At 43.4% G+C, this 16,030-nt stretch overlaps 1 protein-coding gene across 1 annotated transcript; it reads left to right on the forward strand.

The window, feature by feature from the left end:
- The first annotated feature begins 1,490 nt into the window (after window positions 1-1,490).
- Window positions 1,491-15,337, forward strand: ZC3HAV1L (ZC3HAV1 like). Its single transcript, XM_020878276.2, has 4 exons — window positions 1,491-2,317; window positions 3,447-3,582; window positions 9,229-9,487; window positions 11,111-15,337. The coding sequence occupies exons 1-4, from the start codon at window positions 1,950-1,952 to the stop codon at window positions 11,245-11,247; spliced, it is 900 nt and encodes a 299-aa protein (XP_020733935.2). The 5' UTR covers window positions 1,491-1,949; the 3' UTR covers window positions 11,248-15,337.
- Window positions 15,338-16,030: the final 693 nt, after the last annotated feature.

The raw sequence follows: 16,030 nt of genomic DNA on the forward strand, positions 1-16,030 counted from the left end.
GAAATTATTGAAGCCTGTGCTCCGCAACAATAGAAGCCACTGCAATGAGAAGTTTGTGCACTGCAACGAAGAGGAGTCCCGGCTAGCTACAACTAGAAAAAGCCCTTGAGTGGCAATGAAGTGCAGCCAAAAATAAGTATTAAATCAAATAACATTTATATGTAATATTATATATGATAATTTTATAATATAATATTAAATCATCATAAAAAACACATCCTACAATATAGCCAAGCACTGTTTTGTTTTGTTTTTTTTTAAAGATTTATTTATTTATTTATTTAATTTTGGCTGTGCTGGGTCTTCACTGCTGCGTGAAGGCCTTCTTCAGTTGCAGTGTGCAGGCTTCTCATTGCAATGGTTTCTCCTGTTTCAGGGCACAAGCGGTAGGCGCATGGGCTTCAGTAGTTGCCACATGTGGGCTCAGTACTTGTGGCACATGGCTTAGTTGCTCGTTGGCACATGGGATCTTCCTGGACCAGGGAGAGAACCTGTGTCCCCAGCATTGGCAGGTGGATTCTTTGCCATTGGGCCACCAGGGAAGCCCCTAGCCAGGCACTGTTTTTTTTTTTTTTTTCCAGGCACTGTTTTTAAGCACTGGGGATATAGCAAGGAACAAGACACACAAAATTCCTACCTTCAGAAGCTTGAATTCTACAAATACATGAATAAATAAGAAGAAAAACATGAGTTATAACTTCCATCCAGAGACCAGGGTGCTACTTTAGAGTGGGAGGTTAGGCAAGGCCTTACCGAAGAGAAGACATTTAAGCTCAGTGTTGAATGACAAAAAGAAGACTTCTAGATGGGGATGCCGAGGAGCATTCTAGCCAGAGGGATCACTCCCCAGCTGAGATTCCTTTAGTTGCTTCCCAGAGTCTTCTGGAAGTCCAACTTTCTTAACATGGCAGAAAAGATCTTCGAGGACCTGGCCAGTGGACTTCTCTTTAGCTTCTTCACATGCCATTAATTTATTTAATCTTCACAACCACCTTGCAAAACAGCAACTCGACCAGGTGAGATCCTCAATCATGTTTTATCCATCTCAGTACTGCATTAAGAGTTGGCTCAAAAAATGCTCATTAAATCAGCATCGCCTTGGGCAAAAAGCTCTTTAACAAACCTTCCCTGGTGGCTCAGACGGTACAGAATCTGCCTGTAATGCAGGAGACGAGTTCAATCCCTGGGTGGGGAAGATCCCCTGGAGAAGGGAATGGCAACCTACTCCAGCATTCTTGCCTGGAGAATTCCATGAACAGACTGTATTCCTGGCAGGCTACAGCCCATTGCATTACAAAGAGACACACAGGACTAAGCCACCAACACTTAACAAACCTACAGGTCTAATCCAGGGCTGTCTAACAGAAACATAAAGTGAGCCCCGTGTGTAATTTTACATTTTCTCACCGCTGCCTTAGAAGTGAAAGAAACAGATGAAATTATAACATTTTATTTAAATATTATCAGTTTAACATCGTTACTATAAAATTTTAGTTTCTGCATTCTAAAGCTTCCAAATCCAGTGTGTGTATATTTCACACATCCCACTTCAAACTGGTCAATTTCAAGAACCCAAAAGCCACCTGTGGCTAATGGCTAAGTCCTGAGATCACCTCCCTAAGGCCTCCAGCTATTCACCTTCTACCACATTACCTGTTTCATCTTCTTTGCAGCCTTTCCTAGTATCTCCCAATTCCCTCCGAGTATACAAGTCCCTCGAGGTGAGGACTTAACCTTGAAGGGTGCTGACGCAGAGCAGGCGCCGGATCAGGACTGTCCTCGCCTGATCTGCGCCCTGATGGACCCGGGCCCCGGGGCTGTCCTCTTGCGCGGCCGTCCCTCACCCGCCCTTTCTCAGGCCCTTCCCGGGAACCGGGTTTGAAGTCGTGAACGTGACTGGGAGGAGTCTGCCCGCCTCGGATTTCCGCACAGGGAGCCGGGCCGCGACCATGGCGGAGCCCACCGTGTGTTCCTTCCTCACCAAAGTGCTGTGCGCCCACGGCGGCCGCATGTTCTTGCAGGACCTGCGCGGCCACGTGGAGCTCTCCGAGGCCCGGCTGCAGGACGTGCTGCGCCAGGCCGGGCCCGACCGCTTCCTGCTGCAGGAGGTGGAGGTGCGGGAGGGCCCGTGGGACGCCGAGGCCGAGGTGGCGGCCGGGGCGGGCGGCGGCGGCGGCGGCCCGGCGGCCTGGCGGGTGGTGGCCGTGTCCTCCGCGCGCCTCTGCGCCCGCTACCAGCGCGGCGAGTGCCAGGCCTGCGACCAGCTGCACCTCTGCCGCCGCCACATGCAGGGCAAGTGCCCGAATCGCGACTGCTGGTGAGGCTGCGGGCCGGGCGGGGCGGGACGGTCTCGGCGCGGGGGCCGCGGGCCTGACCCGTCCAGCCGGGAGCGGGACCCAGAAGGAAAGGAGAACGGGGGTCGTCGATCCGGGCCGGGCGACCCCCTCTGGAAGGGCAGAAGGGAAGCCCCGGGAAGGGGCCCCTCCGCGTCCTTCGGGCGGAGGCCTCCCCCGCGCACCCAGCTGCGGAACGGGACGGAAGATCGTCTCAATTTGGCATTCTCAACCACCTCTCTCCGCCTCCCCCCGCCCCAAATTTGCAGCTTTCTCTCCTTCCCCGCCCCCCATCCTCCACAACGGGGCAGGGATAAATCAGGACTTTTGAGTTCGTTTCCTCCAGGGGCCCTTTTGCGGCCATTTGCCCACCCCGTGGAATTCACGGATCCTTTGTTGAAAAGATCGGCTCTTCCCACTTAAACACAGTTTTAGCAGAAGAGAGTCTGTGCTCTGTGGGTTTAAAACGCGCGATCTAGGTCGACCCCCGTCAGGAAACAGGGTGGGGTGATTTGTGTGAGGTCCTTTGAGTCTGCCTACTGACTCCAGTCTTCCTCTGTCGACTCTAGCGCCCCAAAGTGGGTGGGGGAGGAGGCAGGCATTCTTTTTAAGGTTGGGGGATGGTGGGCTGGGCAGCCGTTTGGGGTGGAGAAGGCCAGTGCAGATGTCTGCCGACACCACCCGCTGGGACCCTCTGTTAAAGCAGGTGACTGGGGGAGAGGGTCCCCTTGGCCGTAAAGTGTCTTTGTTCAGCGTGAAATGGCTTTGGGAGGGGAGTTACTTTATCCCAGCTTTTTTATTATCAGAGCTTACTAGACAATAAGGGGGTCCAGGGCTTCTCTTGTGGCTCAGACGGTAAAGAATCTGCCTGCAATGCAAAATCTGCCTGCAATGCGGGAGACGGGGATTCGATCCCTGGATCAGGAAGATCCCCTGGAGAAGGCAATGGCAACGGGCTACAGTCCATAGGGTCGGAAAGAGTCGGACACGACTGAGTGACTAACACACAGGATACACACACTAGATTGTAGTTGAAAGCCACCCTAGCATAGGGATTTGACAATCTGGCTCCATCCTCATCTGGGCCTCTGATCCAGACCTTTGTGGTTCTAGGTCTACCTGCACTCTTTCTCATGATATCCACACACCTGTCAACATCCAGGTTCTGAAAAAACAGGGACTGTTTGGTCTCAACGAGGCCCAGCTTCGGATCCTGCTTTTACAGAATGACCCCTGCCTTCTACCAGAGGTGAGTCACCAAGCAGTTGCCCTCATATTGCCTGAATCCATGAAAAAAGTCAGGGAAGAACATCAAATGTTTGCTCGCCCAGGGCGGCCTGAGGGGAAGGGGGCAGGTGTGGACAGTGGTGACCTTCCTGGACTCTCTGATTTTATTGGGCTTTAATACACTTTGACATGCAAGGAGTGATGGACCTGTGTGGGATAGAAATAATAATAATAATAGTTTATGGATTTTTTTTTTTAGTTCTTACTGAATGCCAAGTATTGATAGTTCAGTTGTCTTAAGCTATTAGTAACCAGTGAGTGAAGTATGCCTATCCCCGTTTTACAGGTGAGGCAACTGAAGTTTGTTTAAATAACTTGCCCAAGGTCACATAGTAAATGACAGATTTGAATTTAGTTTTGTCTGATTATGAAGCCTTGGTTTTGTAAATTACCTGTTTATACTTCTGCTGATTTTTCTATCCAGGCATTTGTCTTTTTCTGTTAATTCATAAGATATCTTTAATGACAAATCCCTTTTTGGGTCACATTTGTTACAAGTATTCTCCCCCATTTATTTTGGGCGGCTTTAGATATTTTAACTGCTTTGCACCTCCATAATGTAGTTTCAAATGCTTACAAAGTACTCATTATAACTGCTATAATGGCAAAATTAGCACACTTGTATCTGTTTAGCTATACACAAAGAATTTTCAAACAAACGGATTGGAATCACCAAAGAAGATATTACAAGAGGCCTCCAATTAAAAGTAGAGTTTTCTAATCTAGCCCAATGATTCTGTGATAGACACTTTTTATGTTGGTGGCGCTAGTCGTAAAGAACCTGCTTGCCACTTTAGGAGACATAATGAGACACAGGGTCCATCCCTGGCTTGGAAAGATCCCCTGGAGGAGGGCATGGAAACCCACTCTAGTACCCTTGCCTGGAGAATCCCATGGACAGAGGAGCCTGATGGGCTATAGTCCATAGGGTTGCAAAGAGCATACATAACTGAAATGACTTATCACGCACACACCTTGCCAGAAAGGGGATGGGAAGAAGGGAGGATGTTAGGAAAACAGAGTAGCTCATGGTTGTGGTCACACTTTAACTCAGAGAAATTTCAGTGTCTACAGGGAAGAAATTCAGAAGGCGAGGGGTTTGAGCTAGATACTTTGGTAGCTCAAAAATTGGTAGTCGGTAGAGGCTGCCCTCCAGGCAGCAGTCTATACTCAGAAGTCTGGAGTCAGCCTTAGGAGCTGACAGGCTTCTACTTGGCATCCATGTGCTTCCTGACTTCAGGTTCTGAAGCCAGGTTTGGTATGTCATGAGCCAGATTCATTCCAGCAATGTTGCCTGATGCAGTCCCAGCAGCAGCTGGAGCAGGTTCTTGGCAGGAAGGGAGAGGAGGATGCGGCACCTGCAGGACAGGGTCCAGTCTGTCCTGTGTCCGAGAGAAGGGACAGTGCCATTTCTATTTACCTTTAGTGTTCATGGATTTTTTTTTTTGACTAATAGAAACTTAGTGTTTTTATATTCTTAAACTTACTGAATTTTTTTCTTTGTGGCTTCTCCCCGAGTGTCCTGGGTCCAGCCTCATTTTGTCGTATTAGTCTGTGTCAGTGTTCTGTGAACAGGTGATGGGTTGGCTGCATTTATGAAGGGAGCCTGCCTTCAGGTTGATCATCTGAAGCTGGTGGTGTGTATCATGGGGGCTTCCCAGGTGGCGCTAGTGGTAAAGAACCCGCCTGCCCATGCAGGAGACATAATGAGACACAGATTCGATCCCTGGGTAGGGAAGATCCTCTGGAGGAGGACATGGCAACCCACTCTAGGATTCTGGCCTGGAGAATCCCATGGACACAGGAGCCTGGTGGGCTAGTGTCCATGGGGTCGCAAAGAGTTGGACACAACTGAGCAACTTAGCACACAGCACAGTCATGCGGCACAAAACACGGCCACTTAGACAGCAGGGACCGTGGATAAGCAGCTGGGTGAGGCAGAAATGGTACCTCGCGTCTCATGTGTGAAAATACATGATGATCCCTTTTACCCTTCTCCCAAAGATTCAGTACATGGTGCAGGTCCAGTGTATGTAAGACATCAGTAAGGGGTGGGACTTCCCCGGTGGCTCAGTAGTTAGGACACTGTACTTCCACTGCAAGGGGCGCAAGTTCCATCCTTGACTGGGGAACTAAGATCCTGCATGCCATATGCCCCCCCCCCAAAAAAAAAACAGGGGGGCACATATCACAGTGTGTACAGACATGCTAAGTTGCTTCAGTCATGTCTGACTCTGTACAGCCCTATGGACTGTGGACCACTAGGCTTCTCTGTCCATGGGATTCTCCAGGCAAGAGTACTGGAGTGTGTTGCCATGTACTCCAGAGATGGAGCCTGCATCTCTTACTTCTCCTGCACTGGCAGGCAGGTTCTTTACCACTACTGCCACCTGAAAAGTCCACATATTGTGATATTATGATTTATAATAAGAAATATATATTTGCTCTTCATCTCTGCCTCTGGCACAGAGTTCCTAAAACTCTTGAAATTTCCTGAATGTTGAGAGCAATGAAACATTACTTTTGTTCTGTTCATGTGATGACTTTTGAAACGTCCCTAGGTGACATGGGGACTGGTTCCCCTAAGAACCAATTACGTGATTAGAGGGTTGGAACTTTCAGTCCCACCCCCAGTCCTGGGAGAGTAGAAGGCCTCGAGATTGAGTTCAGTTACCAGTGGCCAGTGATTTAATCAAGGAAGCCTCCATAAAACCTCAACAGGATGGGCTTTAGAGAACTTTCAGGCTGGTGAACACGTGGAGGTCCTGGGAGAGTGGTGGCCATAGAGAGTCTGGAAACTCTGTACCCTTCCCCCAAGCCCTTTGTGTCTATTCCATCCAGCCGTTCCTGAGTTATATCCTTTTATGCTTCCCAGCTGGTGCTAGTGGTAAAGAACTGGCCTGCCAGGAGACGCCAATTCGATCCTTGGGTCCGAAAGATCCCCTGGAGAAGGAAATGGCAATTCACTCCAGTATTTTTGCTTGGGAAATCCCATGGACAGAGTAGCCTGGCAGGCTGCAGTTTGCAGGGATAATAAACTGGAAATTTAGCAAGCAAAATGTGTCTTTGAGTTGTGTGAGCCTTTCTAGCAAATTAGTTGAACACAGGCAAGGGGTTGTGGGAACTTCTAATCTGTAGCTGGAAGATCAGAAGCACAGGTGTCAACCTGAACTTATGATTTGTATCTGAAGTGAGGGCAGTCTTGTGGGTGGTAGTTTAGTTGCTAAGTCGTGTCTGAATCTTGCGATCCAATGGACTGTAGCCTGCTAAGCTCCTCTCTCCATGGGATTTTCCAGGCAACAATACTGGAGTGGCTTGCCATTCCCTTCTCTAGAGGATCTTCCCAATCCAGGGATCGAACCCGGGTCTCCTGCACTGCAGGCAGGTTTTTTTTTACCAACTGAGCTTCCAGGGAAGTCCTAGGCTTGTGGGACCAAGCCCTAGCCCTTAACATGTGCGATCTGATGCCATTCCAAGTCTGTCTCCTGGAGATTATGTCAGAATTGAGTTAAATTTGTGGGATGCCTCTTCAGTGTCAGCTGAGAATCACTTGGTGGTGTTGGAAAACACACACGTTGTAAATATGAAAATATACTTTGCTGATACATTTGAAAACTTTCATGAAATGGGCAAATCTCTAGAAAAATATTGCAAGTCAATATTAATTCAAGAATAAATAGGAAACCAGAATCATTTTTTTTTTAAATAAAAACATTCAAATAAAAATGTAAAAAACTCACAAAATCAGAATGTTCGGTAAGTCTTCTACAAGAGAGTATTAAGCTCTTACGGATCTATTGCTCAGCTTTAACATATCTTGAAGGAATAGATTATTCCGATTTGGGGGCTAGATCTGGGATCTGGGATCTTTGATCTCCTGTACATTCTGGAACCAGTATTACACTGTTTAATGAAAGTATGTTATATTTTAAGATATGGTGGTATGAGTCTCTATGCCTTTACTCTTTTTCAAATGTTTTCCCTTTAATCCATTCTCACTTGTTTCCTTTTTCAGGTAAGCTTTTACAATCATTTAAATTCCTAAAACTGTTTTATAGGAATTCTTTGGGGGAAGTAGGAGTTGCACTAAAATTGTGTGTTCATTTCAGAAAATTGGCATCACAGTGGCAGGTAGGAAGCCATTAAAAAAATTTATTGATTGAGATATAATTGATGTACAGTAAGTAGTATGTTAGTTTCACATGTATAATGTTTAAATACATTATGAAATGATCACCATGGTAAGTCCAATAACATCTGTCTCTATACAATTTTTGTTGTTGTTGTTCAGTCGCCAAGTTGTATCTGACTCTTTGTGAGCCCGTTTGCCCAAGTTCATGTCCAGGGAATCAATGATGTGTTGGATGGCATCACTCCATACAATATTGACCATATTTTTCTGCTGTATATTATGTTTGTGTGACTTACTTTATGATGGGAAGATTGTACCTCTTAATTCCCTTCAGCTATTTCACCCATCCTTCACCTCTCTGTCCTTGGGCAACCACCCCCTTGTTCTTTGATACCATTTGTGGTATCAGTCTCTGGTCATCTGGTCATTTGTGTCCAGTAGAATTGCCCACATTTTAGGTTTGGCTGTGTTCCTCTAGTGTCATTTAATGTGTTCCTCTGTCCCCTGAATTTACTGTAAATTGATTGATCTGGAGCTTTGATTGGATTTAGGCTTGAATTATGTAGCAAGAATTTTTTGTACACGTGGTATATTGTTAGGGTGACTAATGGTCCCCATTTGCCCGGGACTGAAGGGTTTCCAGCCTTGTCAGACTTTCCTGCTAAAAAGTCATATTTCCTATTGTCAGGAGGTATACAATGTCTGGTCCCAATGCAAATATTAATAGTGCTCCTTTAAAAATGCCCTTGTCTGGGTAATAAATTATCTAATCATGCTGCCTGTCCAGATTGGCTTCCCTGGAGACAGAGGCTGACATAGGGATTGAGGTGCATGAGATATATTGAAGGTTGGATCCTTGGGAAAAATCTGTAAGGTAAAACAGCGGGAGGGGAGAGCTACAGGCAAGATGGAATGGCCCTGACTTGATTCACACAGAGGCTTGGGAGCAAATATCACTAGCTTTCAGGTTCTAGCTTTGAGGCAGGGTCCGGCCTTTAGTACCTGCATAGAAGTCACTCATTGGCTACAGGCTTCGGGAGAGGAGGGCAGGCCAGCTGAAAGTCAAGGTCAGAGGGGGGCAGCTGAATGTTAGTTGCAGCTAGGAGAGATGTGGGCCTTCCAGGTGGCTCGGTGGTAAAGAATCTGCCTGCCAGTGCAAGAGACGTGGGTTCAATTCCTGGGTCGGGAAGATCCCTTGCAGCAGGAAATGGCAACCTGCTCCAGCCTGAAAAACCCCTTGGACGGAGGAGCCTGGTGGGCTGCAGTCCATGGGGTGGCAGAGTCAGACACGACAGCCCTTGAGTACACACAGGAGAGATGTGAGTGGAGGAACTATCACATACCCGTCTGCCTTTCACCCGTGGGGACTTTAACAGCCATCGATGATCAGAGGGTGCCATTTAGAGATACTGCCCTTTACTGTCTTGAGATACAGTGAAAACAAACATCCTGAGTGTTGCTTCATTTCTGTACCAGGTCTGTTTGCTCTACAACAAAGGTGAAGCCCTCTATGGTTACTGCAACCTCAAAGATAAATGCACCAAGTTGCACGTGTGCAAGTCCTTCGTCAGGGGAGAGTGCAGGCTGCAGAAATGCAAGCGGTCCCATCAACTCATTCATGCTGCATCCCTGGAGCTGCTGCAGGACCAAGAACTGGAGATCTCAAGTGTCGTTAATTTTCAGATCATTTCCACCTACAAGCACATGAAGTTGCACAAGATGCTAGAAAACAAAGGTGAGACTATCAGAGATGAACAAAACACTATCCACAGTGTAGTGCTGAGCTGGAAGTGAGTCTGGGGAAAAAGCACTTCATAGGTTGATGGCTCCTGGGTCCTTGGGAGGCTTCATCAGTCAGTGTTCTATGATATTGAGCTGTGCTTCTAACCAAAAGAGGGAGGATTGGGTTCGAGTTTATTTTCAGCACTGCCCCCAGGTGTTTGGACAGTGTAGCTTCTTGGTAAGTTGGGGATCAGGAAGTTGGAATAATAGCCTTAACCTCTTTGTTAGGAAAAAAGAGGGCTTCCCTTGTAGCTCAGTTGGCAAAGAATCTACCTGCTGTGCAGAATACCTGGGTTCGATTCCTGGGTTGGGAAGATCCCCTGGAAGAAGGAAATGACAACTCACTCCAGTATTCTTGCCCGGAGAATCCCATGGACAGAGGAGCCTAGTAGGCTACAGTCCATGGGGTTGCAAGAGTTGGACATGTCTTAGCGACTAAACCACCAGGAAAAAAGAGGAGGAAGGTGGGCTAGAAACATACATACTTATCCATACTGGAAACATAAGGATAATGTAGAGATGGCTTTCTTTTTTTAAATTGAATTGAAGTTTTTTTTCTTAAATTTTTAGGAAATTTTAAGCACGCTACAGAAGAGTTTGGAAAATAGAGAGTAGAAATAAAACTTACATATGACTCATTCTAATCCACAGTAATTGCTACCATTTAATTACAGGCCCTTCAGTCCTGTTACTAGAAAATACCAGTCCTGTGGTGGTCAGAGTCTGTAGCAGTTTAGTACCTTTTGTTCTCATGTTATACAGCATCATATATATCATCCCATATTGCTGCACAGTCTATCCTTTTTTAAGGTCTATAAAGTGTGGGCTTCCCTGGTGGCTCAGCAGTAAAGAATCCAGCTACCAATGCAGGAGATTTGGATTCAATCCCTGGGTCGGGAAGATCCCCTGGAGAAGGAAATGGCAACCCACTCCAGTATTCTTGCCTGGGAAATCCCATGGACAGAGGGGTGGGCTGCAGTTCATGAGGTCAAAAAGGAGTCGGACACAACTTAGCGACTAAACAACAGCTAAGTGTGGTTTGGTCTTCTTTTAATTATAGTGTGAGGGTATTTATATCATGAGATTTGCTTATAGCTGAAAATCAGAGGGTAGTAGGCTTGGAAGAATTGCTGACGAAAAAACCAGATATCCAAAATCAGAATCTCTAAGCTTTAACATGGAAGTTCCTTGTGTTGGGATGGTAGAGACTGACCTGACGACTGGTGGCTTGAAGGTAGGGGGGACTCTGTATGTATCAGTGTCGGAGGCTGTGTCGGTGGGTCCCTAAATGGTGGCAGGGACCTCCCAACCTATATGATGAGTAGGGCCTGTCCCTGTCTTCATCTGGTCTTATTTAATGGGTCTCTCCTAACTATGAAATGTGACTTTCTGCTTGCTGTTGAGATGTATAAGTACATGTGTAATTTTTTCAATCCAGAAGACTTGAACTCTCTAAATCCCCAGCGTTGGGAGTTTTATCACAGATCTGACTAGCTTGGGCTGATGCTCCCAACATGAAATTTTGAGTGATACAGGAATATCTTAGGAAACCTCGTCTCTTTCTTCTTCATTTTAGATGGTTCAGCTTCTCCTGCTGAGCATCCCCAGGGCCTTGAGAAACGAGGAGGGCACGTAGCTGGGGCTGCAGAGACCCGACCTCTGGTCTCTGGCCCTGCTGCGTCGGCCAAGAAGCCGTGTGCAGGCAGACCTTAAAGGACGTCGGCAGGATAAGAAGAGTGTCCAATCAGAAGGTCTGAAAACATGGCTTCTGTTGCCATTCAGTTTGTAACTGTTCATTCACTTAATTGTTGATTAATAATAGCCATAATAATACCTACCTCACAGGTTGTGATGAGAATGAAAGAAGATGGGAAAGGAGAAAATGTCAGATTGGGAGGATGAAATTGGGGCTGAGTGGTTAGGGGTGAGGTTGGACATTAAACAGGCTAAGAGAGGGTAAAACCTGGAGGGAGATGAGGTCAGTCCTGGGCAAATCCTGCAGTTCTGGAGAGCTTACCCAGGCTAGCTGGCCAGAGCCCTTAAAGAGACAGACTCCTGCTGACCTGTTCTGGAACCCACCCAAGTGCCTATCTACACGTCCGTATACAGAGTTCACCTTGTGGTGTTCAGAGAGTACACACACTTTATGCTGCTTTTTTTTTTTTTTTTCTAATAGTCCATTAGCATTTCTCCATATGTGTTCACATTTATCAAGCATCATCATTTTTATGCACAGATACACTCATATATCATCCTTTGCTTCACTAGTTCCATTATTCTGGGATATTTTGATTCTTCCCAACAAATTTTGAATACAACTCTTCTTAAAATCCACATAATATTAATTTTTAAGTTGTTCTTTGCTTTTGCTTCACCTATATAGTTGCTGAATGATACTATTGATTTTCATTTCTTTAAAAATATATGCAGGAATTCCCTGGTGGTCCAGTGGTTAAGATTCTGTGTTTCCACTGCAGGGGACACAAGTAAAAAATATATTATCTATATCTGTATGCCAGTAAATACTTTTCTGTGTGTCTTCTTTCTCTATGTCTTTATTTTGTACGGTTTGTATGTGCCCTTGAATTGCTGGAGCCCTCCTCTGTGCTGATGTGAGTTGGCCTTTAATTAGGCTCCTTAAAGTTTTTGTGAAAGGATGATGACTGTATATGATATGATATCCAGCCCTTGCGGATCCACCCTCAGCCAACTCCACAGAGAATTTAACTTTTGGGTGCTCACCAGAGATTTCTACCTCACTCTGTTTACTTTCCATTTTTTATTAAACTTTTACCAAAGCTCAGAATCCTATAGTGTGAAGGAAGTATAGCTCATACATTCCTCCTAGTTGTGTCCATTCTTTCTGTGATTAAGATGAACCATCAGAAATCTAAATACCTCGCCCATTCTGTACTGACTTCCTGCTTCGTCCTTTCTGCCCCTGCCTACCCAGCTGTCTGTTGAGTTACACACCATGTTTAATTCTTTGTTTTCATGAAGGGGTACCACAGAGATCAGCTTTGTGAATTTCTTTCCTGTGTTTGTTGTAGTAATAGCCCAAATATTGGTGTGTGAAGTTGTTTTCTTTCTTTTTTTTTTTTAAATTTAACTGTCTGGCAACAACATAACATTTGAGAAATAGGCCAAAGTGGTGCACTTTTCATCCATCTAAATATATTTAATTTAGAAAATTTTTAATCATGAAAATTTTTCTTTTCCATTGAGAGAGATGAGTAAATATGTCCTTTTTAAAGTGAGAAAGTGCTGTGTTTTCTTCTGATGGACAATAAGAGCCATGCAACTTATGCTAATCCCTTCACTTTGATTGCCAACAACAGTATTTCTGAAAACTCTTAGGTTTTGCATATCTAGTTTCTTTTTTCTTTGTTGTGATTTCTCCTGGTGATAACTTTTTAAGAAAAATCTTCACATTTTATTATCACTTACATTTTATTATTTTACTATTTCTTTTGTAAGCCATGTTAAATCCTTAATGGAAACAGTGTAGCATGTAAAAGCATATTCTTTACATCTTTGGTAGGTTTTTACATTATTGTGTTCTTTTTGTATATCTTTTTAAAATTTTATTTTTGTATCTCTTATAATTATGCCTTTATGTACGAAGTTATTGACTCTCTAATCTTTGTTGCAATATTTTATTCAATTCTATAATATTCCATTTTAATCTTTGTTCCATTAGTAGTCATTCTCTATAAACATTTTATGTACTCATACCTGTCTCTCTTATTTTATCTTGATGATTCAGCTGTTGGAGAGTTATCAGGTTAGAGTTTTCTTTGGCAATCCATCAGGGCTTATGAGATGAAGCTGCACATCTATAGGCTCCCTAAACTCCAAATACCCTAAATTGAATGACTGACTTTCCTTCAGACTTGTTCCTCCTTTTGATCTTAATTTTGAAGCGTCCCCACCAAATGACTTAAGCGAAAACCCTGCAAAGTGTCCTATACTTTTACTTTCTCCTTATTCCATGTCAGATTGATTACCCTATGTTGGAGAATTTTCCACCTTAAAAATCTCTCAAATTTTTGCCCTTCTCTACCCCTTTCTTTGCATCCCCAACCCACTGCCTTTTTCTAAGCCCTCATCACTTCTTGTATTTATTTTATAGATGGATAACTCCGTGGTTTTTAAGTCATGTCTTGTTAGAATTTTGTGGTAGGAGTTGGTAGCCCCATTGTAATGTGCACTTCGAGGATGGTAGTGCCATTGTAATTTTTCATATAGTAGGCCTTTGCTGATGTCGTTGAACTCCTTACCACCCTTCTCTCCCTTTGCTGTCTGGTTGACCTTTTGAAAATGCAGACCTAATGGTTTCGCTTTTTTCTGCCATACCCTTCATCGGTCCCCATCATGGAGGATAGAAGTCATAAAACTCAAATCCCTACAGGGACTAGACAGTGAAGGTAAATGGACAAAGTGAGATGGATGTGAGAGGAATGGGAGGAGAGAGGAAGTGCTGTGGCATATTGTCCCATCTGAAAGGGGCGCCTGCCACCTGCTTCCACATAGGAATGCAGGACCTAATTTGACATATCATCCAATTTGTTAAAAGAAACCAGAAATCCAGAAATTCTTATGAGCAGTTTGCTGATTTTTAAATATTGACTTTCAGTTGAGTTTTTAAAATGCAGGTCAGTATCGTGTGAATTGACCTACTTGCAGTTTTTGGAATGTGCCATTTTATCTTGTGATTCTGTTTGTAAGTGATGCTCCTTCTAAGTAACACTCTTTCCTTCCTCCTGCCCCCAAACCTGGCAAAATCAGGTTCTTTAAGATTCCAGTTAACCTTTCCTGACCCCAAGACAGGCAGTTCTCCTCGTGTTCTCCAAGCTCTAGTGCTTACTACATTACACTGCGGTGCTGGTGTTTTTATTCCCTGGCTTTGAGCAGACATTATTTATTCTTCTTGCAAATTATACACTTGATGGTTAAATATTTTTGCCATATAATGAGTTAAACTCTGCATTTTAATCTGTTGAATCAGTATCATATGGCTCTTCATTGATTCTCTTTCTCCTCACATATTTTTAATATTAAAAAAATATTTTTTCCCAAAAGGAATGTCTTATATAAAGTAAACATCCTTTTGATACTTCAGTTTGAATTGTCTAGGTCTAAAATTAACTCTTTATGACTTATGTTTATGACACTAATTCCTTCCTTCAAGGACTAAAGTCTACATTATTGACATATTTCTTGATTTCTTTCTTGATAATTTGTTCTTGTTTTTGTCTAGATCTTAAATATCCCTTATTGCATGAATTCTGTTCTGGCTAAATATATCAGTATTGCTACTCAGTATGGGACTCTCTATCATTAGAATGCTGTTGATTTTCAAAATATTTGTCTTTAGATGAATTGTCTTCATCCTAACAGTATTAGATGGTTTGTATTTATCTTTTCTTCTGTATTTCTGTTATATCTTTGGTGAAATAAAATTGTAATAACATATTTTGGATATTTCTTTATTAAATATGAAGTTAATTGCTGGCATTAAATAAATATTCTGTATTATGATAAGGGAAATAGCATCTTTTATTCTTGTTTATTGGAAGCTTTTGGTAGGAATTGGTATCTTTTGATATAATCATAATTTTAATCATTTAAATCACCTAATATGATTATATTAATGGTTTTCATGATATTAAAACATCTTTAAATTCTTGAGTAATCTCCACTTCATAATGGTATATATTCTTTTAATGTATTTTTTATCTTATTTGGTAATTTTCAAGTATACACATCTAAACATTCATAAATAAAGTTCATTTACATATTATGTGTGTGTAGTAAATTCCTTTTATTGCTTTATTCTGAAAAAAAATATTCTAGGTACTGTTTTGACTTTTTGTAAATTGATATGTAATGTTATTATAATTTTTATTAAAATTTTGGTCGAGCTTTATTGAGATGGAACTGACATATACCATTGTGTCAGTTTAAGATATACAAGATGATCTGATTCATCTGTATACATGTATATATTTCCAACTGTTTACCATGATAAAGCTAGTTAGCACATCCATCCCCTCACATTCATTATTAACTTTAAAATAATGTATTACTGTATCGTTGAATTACTGTATTATTATTTAGGAATATTTTTCCAAAAGATTTTTTGGGGGGAAAATATATCATTGTAGAAGTTTTGGAGAGTACAGGAATTGAGTAGTAGGAGAGAAGTCATAAGCACCCATAATACAACTGTGTAGAGACAATCACTGTTAATAATTTAGGATATGTTTTCAATCTTTTTTCACAAACATTTTTTAAAATAGTTGTTTATTTGACTGCCTCAGGCCTTAGTTGTGGGACATGGGCTCTTTGTTGTGTAGCAGGGGCGTCTCTCTAGTTGTGGCACGTGGGCTCAGCAGTTGTGGCTTGCAGCCTTAGTTGCCCTGCAGCATGTGGGATCTTAGATCCTCCACCAGGGATTGAACCTGCATCCCTTGCTTTGGAAGGTGGATTCTTA

Source organism: Odocoileus virginianus, chromosome 1 (genome assembly GCF_023699985.2).
Source record: "Odocoileus virginianus isolate 20LAN1187 ecotype Illinois chromosome 1, Ovbor_1.2, whole genome shotgun sequence".
Classification (NCBI taxonomy): domain Eukaryota; kingdom Metazoa; phylum Chordata; class Mammalia; order Artiodactyla; family Cervidae; genus Odocoileus; species Odocoileus virginianus.